The 12,467-nt window shown below is 48.4% G+C and overlaps 1 protein-coding gene across 3 annotated transcripts in view; it reads left to right on the plus strand.

Moving 5' to 3' along the window:
• Zfyve28 (zinc finger FYVE-type containing 28) overlaps positions 1 to 11,697 on the plus strand; it is a 92,770-nt gene extending 81,073 nt beyond the window's left edge. For 2 of the 3 annotated variants that reach the window (XM_051200181.1, XM_051200179.1), the window contains 5 exons: positions 6,825 to 6,976; positions 7,650 to 7,766; positions 8,957 to 9,061; positions 9,910 to 10,013; positions 10,474 to 11,697. In XM_051200181.1, coding sequence (XP_051056138.1) covers positions 6,825 to 6,976; positions 7,650 to 7,766; positions 8,957 to 9,061; positions 9,910 to 10,013; positions 10,474 to 10,605 — 610 coding nt within the window. In that variant the 3' untranslated portion in view covers positions 10,606 to 11,697. The remainder of the gene's footprint in view (positions 1 to 6,824; positions 6,977 to 7,649; positions 7,767 to 8,956; positions 9,062 to 9,909; positions 10,014 to 10,473) is intronic. The other variant, XM_051200180.1, reaches the window with a different exon arrangement.
• The last annotated feature ends 770 nt before the right edge of the window (positions 11,698 to 12,467 follow it).

Consider the following 12,467-nt stretch of genomic DNA (forward strand, 5'->3'; position numbering starts at 1 on the left):
GACCTGTTGGATCAGGTCCTTACCTAGTTCTATTATGGCCTCATTAGCGATCGTAACACCCACCAGGATGCTGTTTGCAAGTAGGACCCACTCTGAGGTCCTGCATGACTTCATCATACATATGAATGGACACTGTTCAGCCCAGGACAGCATACACAGCTCCCTGCTAGGCCAAGCAGGATTGTAAGGTGCCTGATGGTCAGCATGCTGACTATCTGCTGCTGTTCACTGCTGATCTGCAAAACGAATGTGACTTTGGTAGATGTTTCTAGAGCTTGTTCCTAGAAGGGTGTCTTGTCCCGCCTGTCTTAATTTAAGGTCACCATCGCTGTAATAAAACACCATGACTAAAAGCAACTTGGGGAGGAGAGGGTTTACTTCCATATAACCATTCGCCATCAAAAACAGTGAGGAAAGGAACTCAAGCAGAGCAGGAACTTGGAGACAGAAACTGGTGTAAAGACCATGCTTAGCTTATTGGCTTGCTCAGCTTGCTTTCTTATAGAGCCCAGGACCACCAGGCCAGGGATAGCACTATTCACAATGAGCTGTGTCCTCTCCCATCTATCACTAATTAAGAAAATGTCCCTCAAGACACTGCAGTACCACTTTTGGGCATATATTCAAAGGAGACACATTCACACCACAAGGACATTTCCTTGACTATGTTCATAGCAACATTATTTGTAATAGTCATATCTTAGAAATAACCTAGGTGCCCCTCAACTGAAGAACAGATAAAGAAAATGTGATACACAATGGTAAGAAACTCAGCATTAAGGAACAGTGACATCCTAAAATTTGCAGGCAAATGGACAGAACTAGAAAAAAACCATACTGAGGGGGTAACTCAGACCCAGAAAGACAAATATAGTATTTACTCACTCATAAGTGGATAACAGACATAAAGCAAAAGATACCTAGCCTACAACCCATAACCCCAGAGAAGCTTGAACCTTCCTCCAGAAACAGAAGGAAGCAGATGCAGAAATCTACAAGTAACCATTGGGTCAAGCTCTTGGAGTACAATCAAAGTGAGGGAGGAGCAATAATTTGAACAAAGGACTCAAGACCATGATGGGAAACCCACAGAACCAGCTGACCCCAGGTAGTGAGAGATTACTGACTCCTGATGATGGAGTTTCTGTACTGCCTGATCCCACAGCAGTTTAGTCCCAAATAAACACATTGAGGCTTATATTAATTATAAAGTGTTTGGCCAATGGCTCAGGCTTCTTATTGGCTAGCTCTCTCTTAATCCATTCCTATTAAACCATGTATTGCCATAGGTTGTGGCTTATACGTAATGCTCCAGCATGTTACTCCTGTGATGGCTACATGACATCTCTCTTCCTCTTCCCAGCATTCCTAGTCTGGTAGTGTCACCTATACTTCCTGCCTGGCAAATGGCCAATCAGCATTTATTCACCAACCAATAAGAGAAACATATATTCATAGCATCCCCTATCAACTCCGGTCTGACAAATGGGGAACCTGCATAAGATCAAACTAGCCTCCCTTAATATCGGTGACAGAGGTGGGGCTGGGACAATGTATGAGGCCACTGGCAGTGGGATCTAACTCTAATGCACAAACTGACTTGGTGGAGCCCATTCTATATGGAGAAGATACCATGCTCGGCCTAGACACAGAGGTGTGGGAGGTGGAGAGATACCTTGGTCCTGCCTCAAGGAGATGATGGGACAGTCTTGGTAGACTTCCTAGGGGAGGCTTTACCCTCTCCCAGTAGCATATGGTGGGTGAAGTGGGGAGGGAGGCTGGGAAGTTGGAGGAGATGAGGGAAGGGAAACTGGAATTGAAATGTAAAAAAATGAATTAATAAAAAATGTTTTTAAAAAAGAAAAAAAATGCCCTGTAAGTTTGCCTGCATCCCAAACTTAAGGAGATAGTTTCTTCACTGAGGTTTCCTCCTCTCAAATGACTTTAACATGTATCAAGTTGACAAAACTATCGATCACAATGCCTGACCCCAGGACTCAGAAGAAGGCAGAGCCAGACATGCTGTGGCCATGGGGCTGAGATGTCTAGGACAGTGACTGACATGCCCAACCAGGGCCTCAGTGTGGTCGGCAAGGCCTCCATGTCTAACTTATGGGTAGGTCATACGTGCCTGTCATTTTCATCTCGGGGGGGGGGGCAAATCTTCAGCAACATGCCTGGTCTGGCTCCCTCTGCGCCCTATCTACTCACCACCTCTCTTTTTTAAGCCCTTTGGTGCTACCACTATGAGCAGGACAAAGGGTGCCTCTGCTGCTGGCTGCCATTTCTTTCTCTTCTTGGAACAGAGTTTCTATTTATATATTTTCTTACTTGTTTGTTTGCTTGAGATTGGAGCTTACTATGTAGCTCAGGCTAGCCCCAAACTCACCTTTCTCCTGCCTCCTCCCCAAAGGTAGGACTATGGAAATGTACCACCATGGCTGCATTATTCATTCTTCTGACCAGAAAAGAAATACTTGATATTTTCTAGTCTTCCATCTATGTTTGTATGGTACTTGGGTTTTTTTTATTGTAATTATTTATTATTTTGTGGTTGGAGGGCAGGGGCATGGCATGCATGCCACAGCACATTTATGGAAATCAGAGGACAATTTGCGGGAGTAGGTTCACTCCCTCCTTTTCTGTGGGACCCAGGGACTAAACTCAGACAACGAGCCTTTACCTGATGAGCCATCTTGAAGGCCATTTTACTTAACAGCATTTCCAGTGTGTTCATGTCATGCCTTTTGTCCTCAATACCTTTTCCTCCTTCTCCTTTGCCCTGGTTGTTTATGTTTTGCTTTACTTTCATTCAATAAAAACTGATAAGCATACATCAAATTGGTCACTTTAACTGTAATTCCAGCTGCATTGTAATACCACACTTGCAGCCTTAGTCAGCCATCATTACCTTCCTTCTCCAGCTTGTTTTCCTCTTCTAGGTTGAATTCTGTCTCCATTTACCTGCCCCAGCCCTTGGCAACTACTCACTCTATTTTCTGTCTCTTTGGCTTAATCAACTCTAGAGACCTCACGTAATGAATTCATGTAGGATTTGCCTTTTTGTATCTGGTTTCTTTCACTTAGCATGTTTCAAGGTTCATCTACATTGGAGTATGTGTCAGAATCTCCTTCGTTTTGAAGGCTGAGTAATATTTCACTGCCTTGTTTATATACTTTATCCTCCTTCCTAGACTCTTGGGTTTGTTTTCTCCTCTGGGCATGTGAATAATGGTGTTCACAACATCTCTGTACATTTTCAATTCTTTTGAGTGAGCTGGGCATGGAGGTATGTGGCTTTAATCCTAGCACTTAGGAGGCTAAGGCAGGAGGATCATGAGGTCAACCTGGGTTACATAGTGAGACCTTGTCTAAAACAATAAAATTAGGCAGGTATACTGGCCCACACTTGTACACCAGCACTGGTAGGTAGGATCAAAAGTTCAAGGCCTTCCTCACTACAATAGCTAGTTTGGGGCCAATATAGTCTACATGAGGCCCTGTCCCAAAAAAGAAAAATCACCCGAGCCAAGTATGGTCCTGGTTTAATACCAGCTTTCAGAAAGCAGTAAGTTCAAGTCCAGCCTGGTCTCAACTGGTAAGGCTATCAACTGCAGCTAGGGTATATTGAAAGGAAGTCTCCTCCCCGTCTTCAATAATCAACACAGAGTCAAAAGGCCACATCCCCAGACAGAAGTCAGGGGCTTTACCTCTATGAAATGGCGCCATCCAGATGTTGGGGCCTGGAGCTCATCCTAAGGATTTCAACAGAACACCATCTTCTATGGCTCAGCATGTCCAGCCCTGACACAGCTCTTCAGGCTTCTCTGTGTGCCAATAAAAATTCACTGCATTAGAGCAAAAACAACATCTGTGAATGTTCCATCTAATAAAGAAGGGACCCATGAGGCTCCAGGACTCCTTCCTAGCCCAGCCCCTCCTTCCTGTTTAGTCCACCATTGTTGAGTGTTCATGGTGTTTTACCTTTGTGCTCCCAAACGTATCTGTACCCAAGGTTGAATCCATAAGCACAGCCCTGTGTGTTTTCCCACTGCATGTCCAGGGGCTCGTACAGTAAGTTAAATTGTGCCTATAGTGGGCAGGCCCATCCCTGCCTTAGTAGCCCTGGCAATGGGTGGTCAGATTGCAGTTAACTCTGCATCCCATCATGTAGGTTTGGGCTCCTTCCCTGTTTTCTTCTGGAACATGGAGTGCTATCATAAGGATTCAGTTGTGTCAGCAAACATACAGACAGAGGGTTCAGGCCGTGTTGGCGGTGGTCCACTGAGCTATAGAATTGGGGGGAGGTTACACAATTTTATTTTGATGGCACCAACATACTTTTCTAAAGTGGTTGCAGTAGTTTGCACTCAAGCAAGGTAAAATACCATTTTCCATTCCTGTTGGGCAGGCTATCCTCTAAAATACACCGAATAGTCAAATATCCACAAGCATTTGAGGCAAGACTTTGGTATAGAAAACAAACCAACAAATAAATCAGTTTCCACCAATAGGAAAAGAGAAGGTACAGATCATGACTTGCTGTCAGTCAACTGACTGGGGTTATTTTACTCTACCTGGGGAGAATCTGCAATAAGGAGAGGCTCTCCTATTGCTGGAAGTCCTGGGCTCTTGAATGCTTGAGACCTAGGGACTAGAATGGCATACCCAAAGGCTAACAGCTCCAAGCAGGGTTATTGTTCCAGAGTATAGATGTAGATGCTGCAGGCTTGTGGCCCTAGATACTCTAATTGGAGACCTATTGCAGTAGGCTTATACTATTAGTGGTCCCACTTTTTGCCAGCAGTTAGAAGCAATAGCTCCCTGTGCCTTCTAGTATTGCATTGCTGAGTGGTCCTTGGGTGCTGATGTGCTCAGCACTACAGTGAGTAGCATTAGTCTAGGGTGACAGACTCTTGGCACTTATAGTTTGGTAGCTCTCTGACACTTCTGGCAACCAAGACCTGCAATTCTCTTTTCTAGTTCGTACCAACCTTCTACCTTTCATGTGTTTATTTAATGTGTATGAGTGTTTTACCTGCATGTATATTTGTATACTGCATGCATGCCTGGTGCCTGTGGAGATCAGAAAAGGGAATCAGATCCCTTGGAACTGGGGTTACAGACAATTGTGAGGTACCGTGTGGAAGCAAATTCTGGTGTTCTGGAAGAGCAGCCTTTGCTCCTAACTGCTGAGCCATCTTCTAGCCCCTTTGTCTCTGTCTTTGGCCTTAGCTCATGGCCTTCCCTTTCTTGCCTCCTCTCGACTTCCCTGTCTCTTGTCATCTCTGCTGCTTTGTTCCCCGTCATTTCCACCCAGACTGTTCCCGGAATGCCTTAGCCTCCTCGGCTCTGTACCCACTGTTGTTCTGGTGGCTTCCTCCACTCTGCTGTAAGTTTAGGAGCCCTTGCTTTGTGTTTAGGAGCTCAGCTTTACTAATGGTAAAGATCAAAACCAGGCATAGCAAACTCTTTGGCCAGGAGCCTCCCCCAGCCTCTAATTGATTTGGGTTTGGGCAGTTTGAGTCCTAACTGTCAGAGATTTTGGCTATGAATCCCCTGTACATAGTGAGAATGAACTCCTAAAGAGCAAATCTAATAAAACTAGCCACCGAAGAGAGGAGGGACCAGGTGTTATGAGGGGGAGAATATTTGAATATCCTATGGCTGTTATGACAAAGTGCCACAATAAGTGGCCTAAATTGTCAAATCTGTGTCCTCCTCTAGTCCCCAGGCCAGAAGTCCAAAATCTGGCAGGGCTGTTCTCCCTCCCAAAACACCAGAGAGAGCCCTTCTGCCTCTTCTAACTCTGGGGAGCTCCAAGTGTCTCTTGCTTTTGGCTGCATCACTCCAGTCTCAGACTCTGGACATGTGGTCTCTGCATCATCCTGAGTTCCTATGCCTCCACTTTTGTGGATTTAGGACCCACTGAATAATCTATGATAGTCTCAGTGCTGGACCCTTCACTTAATTGCATCTGAAAAGATTCTCTTTTCAAATAAGGCCCACTCATGGGATCAGGGGTCAGGTATACACCATTTCAGCAGTGGGGCGGGGTGGGGTTGCGTTCTGTTCCCACAGATGGCATGAGAGATCAAAGGGTCTTCCATGGAAAGAAGCTGGGAGATTATGTTAAATGAGGATGCAAGATGGAATAGCTTAAGCTAGAGTAGATGCTACATCCGCCCACTTGGAAGGGCTGGTGCAGGGGAGTAGCTAGCAAAGGCTAGAACAAGGCAATACTGGATCAGTCTATCAGGCTTGTTGTTTTTTAAAAGTGGATACTAATGTCATTTACATGATAGGAAATAGCATATCCAGGCAATTCAACTCCAACTCCAACTTCTGACCTCTGACCTCTACCTCCAGAGGCTGTTTTTTTTTTTTTTTTTTTTTTTTTTTTTTTTTTGTCAACTTGACACAAACCTAGGCATTTGCGATGGGGAAATCTTAATGGAGAATGTATCTGTAAGACTGGCCTGTCGGTGAGTCTGTGGGCATTTTTTTTTTTTACATTAATTAGTAATTGATTTGGGAGGGCCCAGGCCTGGACAGGTGTTTCTGGATTATATAAGAAAGCAGGCTAAGCAAGCCATGGAAAGCAAACAGCGTTCCTCCATGCCCTTTGATTCTGTTCTTGCCTCTAGGTTCCTGCCTTGAGTACTGACTTCCCTCTGTGATGGAAAGACCTGAGAGTTGTCATCTGAAATAAATTCTTTCTTCCCCAAGTTGCTTTTGGTCATGCTCTTAACAGAAGCCCTCACTAAGACAGGGCCCTAGCTGTGACCCCTGCTCACCTACTCGGCTTCTCTTCTCTGCATCAGCTCCGCAGCTGGTTCCTGCTCCTTAGACAACACCAGGCTGGAGGTGGCCCCTGCAGCCATGCCTCTCACCCCCATGGCCACCAGAGAGAAGATTCGGTCCAGGTTCCATGGCAGCCATGACCTGATCCACCGCCTGTTTGTCTGCATTTCAGGTTCGAGATCTGGACCTAGGACATGAGTGTGGGGACCGGGCTGTCCCAGCTTGCCCTGGTTAAAGTGGAAGGCACTGTGATTTGCAGAGCTAGCCTAGGGGTGGGGCTAGGTCTATCCTGCAGGGAGGAAGGAGCTCCACCAGTAAATGAAGATGAAGTAGTACTCTCCTCCAGGGGCTGCTGGGAGTGATGGGCTCAGGTGACCAAACAGACAGGCCCTGGACACCACCTCGGTGCGATTTACCCTGGGATCCATGGCTATACAAAGCCATGGCCTTGTAGTCAAAGTTACTCAGAGCAGTGTAGTATGGGGTACTAGGAGAAGGTTGATGTGTCTGGATTTCCTTGTGCCATAGGCACAGTGTTATGGGGACCTCTATGGGTATCTCTTGGCAAGCAGTCACCATAGTTTAGTTGTGGTGGCTGTGACCCTGGATAAGTTATATATCTGCGAGAGCAGCAATGGGGGTGGGGGTGGGGCAGGAAGCTCTCATTCCTTCCTGTCCTCTCTTGATTCCTGAGTTTGTACTCATGCCAAGGGAATCCTCTCAAAAGGGGTTGGGACTTACTGATCCATGAGCTCTGGGTGTGTCCTAGCGAGCACATGGCAGTATGGTCTTCCCATGTAGTTGGCCCAACCCAGCCATCTATCTTCCTGTCGCTTCTCTATCAGGTGTAGCTGACCAGCTGCAGACGAACTATGCCAGCGACCTGAGAAGTATTCTCAAAACGCTGTTTGAGGTCATGGCCACCAAGCCAGAAACAGACGACAAGGAGAAGCTAAGGAAGGGTGAGTGCAGGGACAGGTCAGCTCTGAGGCTCTTTGCACACCAGTGTATACACTGTCCCCAAAAGGGAGCATGCAGAAAGTCACACCTCTAAGGCAGTCACATACCCCAGGGTCTGCTGGAACAATGTGCCAGGTTGTGGACTTGGGGAGATGAGTGTATAGCCTGGAAAAGTGGCTCCCCATGCCACTTTGCAGGTGGGTTCCTGGCTCTGGTTCTTGCATAGGCTGTAGCAGGCCATCCAACTTTTTACTGTAGACAGAGGTTGGGGGCCTGCCTTCATCTTAGACTAGACCAAGAGACTAACACTCACCTGTCAAAGTGTTTGGAGACCAGCCCAGCCTGAGTGGAAAAAAGGGGACATGGGCCCATCCCTCTATGAAAGGGTGGCAATATCCACTCCCAGGTGTCTCATATTTATCCATATTCAGCTCATTAAAGGCATAATATGTGCTCTCGCATTTACACATAGATGCATATATGTACACACTTTTATGTACATGCACACCTTGCATACACAATTGGTAAATAGATATTTGGCTAAGAAGGGAGTTTGCCTTTGCCCCTGTAGGGTTTCTGATAGGAAATGGGGCTAGAAACCCCTCATGCTAGTCTGAGGTAAATGTTTGGGGAGCACTACAACTTTGTACCTGCACTTCTATCCATGAGCTATCTGAGGATATGGGATAGCCGAGCTAGTCCTGGAAGTCTGGCCCAACAGGGCATGTCCTTGTTGGTGAGGAGGAACTTCTGCATCAACCAGCTCTGTCACCTGAACAAATTCTGACTGCCAATCCAGGCAGGGCTGCCTTCTGGAAATCATGAGTCAAGGTACACTGGCCACACTCTGTACATGGTTCTCAGATGCCACGACTTTAAACTTCTGCTTTGGGGATCATAGGTCAGGAAATCTTACCAGTCAGTGTAAGGGCCCAGGGAAAGATGCTCATGCAGGGGCGCCAACAGTGTCCCTGGGATTCACCACACTGTACAAAGAATGGACCCTTTTATAGGAAGAACTTGGCCAGCCTTGCATCCTACCTGCTGAGGTGACTTGTCTGTGTGCTGAGAGATAAGAGGGGCAGCTTGTGGGGAGCTGGAAAGTTAGGGGCACCCAAGTGCTCACTAAGGACAATCAGTTGCATCTACTACGTTGCCTGTCAAGCCCCAGTGGCTTCCTTCTCTTTTATAGTGACCCAGACCCTACGGAGCGCAGCCTTGGAGGACTGTGCATTATGCCAGGAGACTGTGTCATCCTCAGAACTAGCAGCCAAGACCCGAGATGGGGACTTTGAAGGTATGTGGGAGGCTCTGGTGTGGACCTGACATGCTGTCTGCTGAGCAGAAGGAGCTACTCTGCATGGTCATCTGGACATCCAGCCATTTGGGGATACAGTGTCCCATGGGAGGTGGCCTCTCACTCTGCAGCTCCTTCTTAGTACTAGGTATATACAGCTCCTTTACTGCTGTGTAACCTTGGGCCTGTTGTTTAGCAGCTTGGCCTGGTAGGTACAAGCTCAGGGCTGAGGAGCAAGGATTGATTATGGCTACAATACCCAATCTGGCAGTACTTCACCTGTGCTGAAAGGGTCTCACATAGCAGCCTCGGGACACTCTGGGACATTAATAGGGACTTTGGGAGGGTGCAGTAGCCTTCCTTTTGGTGAGGGCAGGATCTACAGACCGATATGGTCACATGACGTCTACCCAGAGTGGGCTGGAAGCTAGGCAGCTTGGATGTCAGGCGAGAGGAATCCTGGACTGTTTGGGAATACTGCAGTGCATCTACACGAGGGGGCCCAAGGCTTGTGGGAAAGTATGCTACTATAATGTTAAAGGTGTGCCTGGGTCAGGGAGGTGTGCTTTAGGTGGCTAAACAGAGTGGCCAGAGATGAAGGTCTTAGTTAGGGCATGACCACTGGTTCTGTATATCCTGAGTCCAGATGGCCTGGCCCGGGGCCTGTAACTGGGGTGTGGCTCTGTCCACTGACATTGTAACTAGTCACAGGCAGTGGCGGACAAATCTAGAGCAAGACCAGAGGAGTGTGATAAGGGGTGTCTACCCCCCCCCCCCCCGTGCACCCTTTCCCTACCCCCAACCCACGGCTCTGCGTGTCTGATGTCCTGCTGCTCTTGTTGGGACAGACCCTCCTGAGTGGGTGCCAGATGAGGCCTGTGGCTTCTGCACCTCCTGCAAAGCTCCCTTCACCGTCATCCGCAGGAAGCACCACTGCCGGAGCTGCGGGAAGGTGGGTGGGGCCCCGCGGGCCCTGTGTCTTTGGGGTTGTGTGGGGACTGTCCCCAGGCGCAGCATCAGGGTTTAGGAGTTAGGGCTGACCCAGACAGGTATTTTTTGTGGTCCTTGTGCAGATGCCCCTCCAGGTTCGAGGCTCTATTCTGACTCCATGTACTAGGCCATTCCTAGGTAGTATCCAGGCTCATTCCTGGCCCCTCTGAGGTGAGAACAGGGGGCTTGAGGAGGAGTCTGGAGTGGTTATGGTGAGGAGCCTAGTTACTTTCAAAAGGCCTGACCTATTAGACCAGCCCTACCCGGAGTTTCCTGACAAGTCCAGCTCCACAGTCTGCAGGGTCTGGGTCAGGCTGACTCCTGCCCTCCATTGTTTTGCATGGTTTGGGTGGGAGGGCTATGTAACGGGGCTGATGAAGGCCCTGTCCGCTCACTGCCTTCTATCCCTCCTTGGCTTCCAGATCTTCTGTTCCCGCTGCTCATCACACTCGGCGCCACTCCCCCGATATGGACAGGTGAAGCCAGTCCGTGTGTGCACGCACTGCTACATGTTCCATGTTACACCCTTCTACAGTGACAAGACGGGCATGTGATGCTGTGCCTGGCATGTCCCAGCTGAGTGGACTGCAGACTCCAGGACAGAGGCACCGTGTCTGCCTTGAGTCCTAGCCAGGGTCTCCAGGAAGGAGGTGTTGTGCCTGCTGTGTGCCCTGTCCAGACTGTACTGCAGGAGGGCCTCATCGCATCTCATCAAGCTGCTGCTGCTGCAGACCTGCCCAAGTTTCCAGAATGTTCAGAGCCGCTGTCTGCTCTCTCTGGCCTCTCCACCTGTGGAGACACCAATCCCGGCAAGGGGCCAATGAGAGGTCAGCTTTAATCAGAGGAGGGGCCCAGGGGTGCCCAGTTGCTGCTTCCAGGTCAGGGTACCTAGCCAGGTAGGGTTGGACTCTTCTCTTGCCCGCCTAGTGGCCCTTTGCTCCAGCTGTGCATGCTAAGGCAAGAGAGGACCAGATCTCTATGTTCTCTTCTGTAGTCGAGATTTTGGAAGCAGAAGTTAGGAGACTCTAGGCCCCAACATCATTGCAGGACTCCATGCTGTTTACCACCCACCTCATTCCCTAGTGCTCACTGCCTGCCTCAGTACCCTGCTCAACATGTGTCTTATTTCTTGTTTGAAGGGGGAATGTAGGAAGCAGACACAGTGGTCTCCTGGGGAAGCAGACATGCTCTTGGCATCTACACCATTGCCACTAGCTGGCAGAGCAGGGGCTGACCACTGGCTGATAGCGTAGCTATCAGGTGTTTGGGACTGGACTCATCAGGCAGCCACCACTTGGCTAACATTTCCTTCTTCCTCTGCACCCACTGGGACTCTAACCCACTTCCTCAGACCTCAGCGCAGCCTGGACAGGCTGAGACGCACAGACACCTCCTCAGGCTTCAATCTCAGGCTTCACGTTGCAATGATGATTTATTTTTAGAGAGATTACACACCTACTGCTTCTTTTATAGGATGAAACCAATCGCTGTTCAGCAGTGGAATACACATGCACAAAAATGGCTTCTGTGCGGGGGTGGGGGGAGGGGAGAGTATATAACAGAGGGAATATTATGTATTGAGATTATTTTTATTTTCTAAATGCTGTAATTCGAAACCATTTCCATAAATCTATTTAAGGATTGCATATGCTTTGGTGTCTTCTATGAACACTAAGTCCTTGTCTCTGATGGGTAGGTGTTGGTGCTGATACGGATTTTCTTCTAGAAGACTGGAGCATCTGTGCCGTGGGGACAGTTGGTCAGCAGAATTTGTTCTCCTGTCAATATTTGGGAGGGGCTGGCTACCCCCTTCCCCTGAAAGCCTACCCTCCATCTTGGAAGGGTGCCTCACTCCCTAACTTCTCTGTTAAGGTGCCTGACTTCCCAGCTGTTGCCCATCCTGCAGCTAAGACCTCTGGCCTATACTAGGGGGAGGGGCAGGGCAGTGCCTTTAGCCACTCTACCTTGATTGTGTTTGTCTTAGATCTATACTAACCAGCAGACTGGAGACTGCCTCTTTGGCTATTCTGGGAGAATATAAGAAGCTGGTCCAGGCTAGTATTGCCATGGCAACGGGGCCTTTGCTGCTGTTGGGGCCTAAGTCCTTGGGTCCTTTCAGGTGCCAATGTCTTGAAGGTGGGTGCTTGGTTGACAATAGGTGGGGAAGCAGGACTGTGAGAGGCAGCAATGGCTATCACACCTGCTCTCTGGCGGGAATGTGTTTTAAAGTGAGGTTCCCTCTGGGTGGAGCAGAACCTAGGGGACATAAAAAAGGCGAGCCCAGAAAGGTTGGTGATGATACTTCCCAAGATTGAGCCCTATCATTCTGCCCACCTGGATAGAATGCAGAGAAATGTCCCTTATCTCACCCACCTCCATCCCAGTGTCTGTCAGTGTCTGTGTCACTGGCTGGACA

Source organism: Phodopus roborovskii, unplaced genomic scaffold (genome assembly GCF_943737965.1).
Source record: "Phodopus roborovskii unplaced genomic scaffold, PHOROB, whole genome shotgun sequence".
NCBI lineage: Eukaryota > Metazoa > Chordata > Mammalia > Rodentia > Cricetidae > Phodopus > Phodopus roborovskii.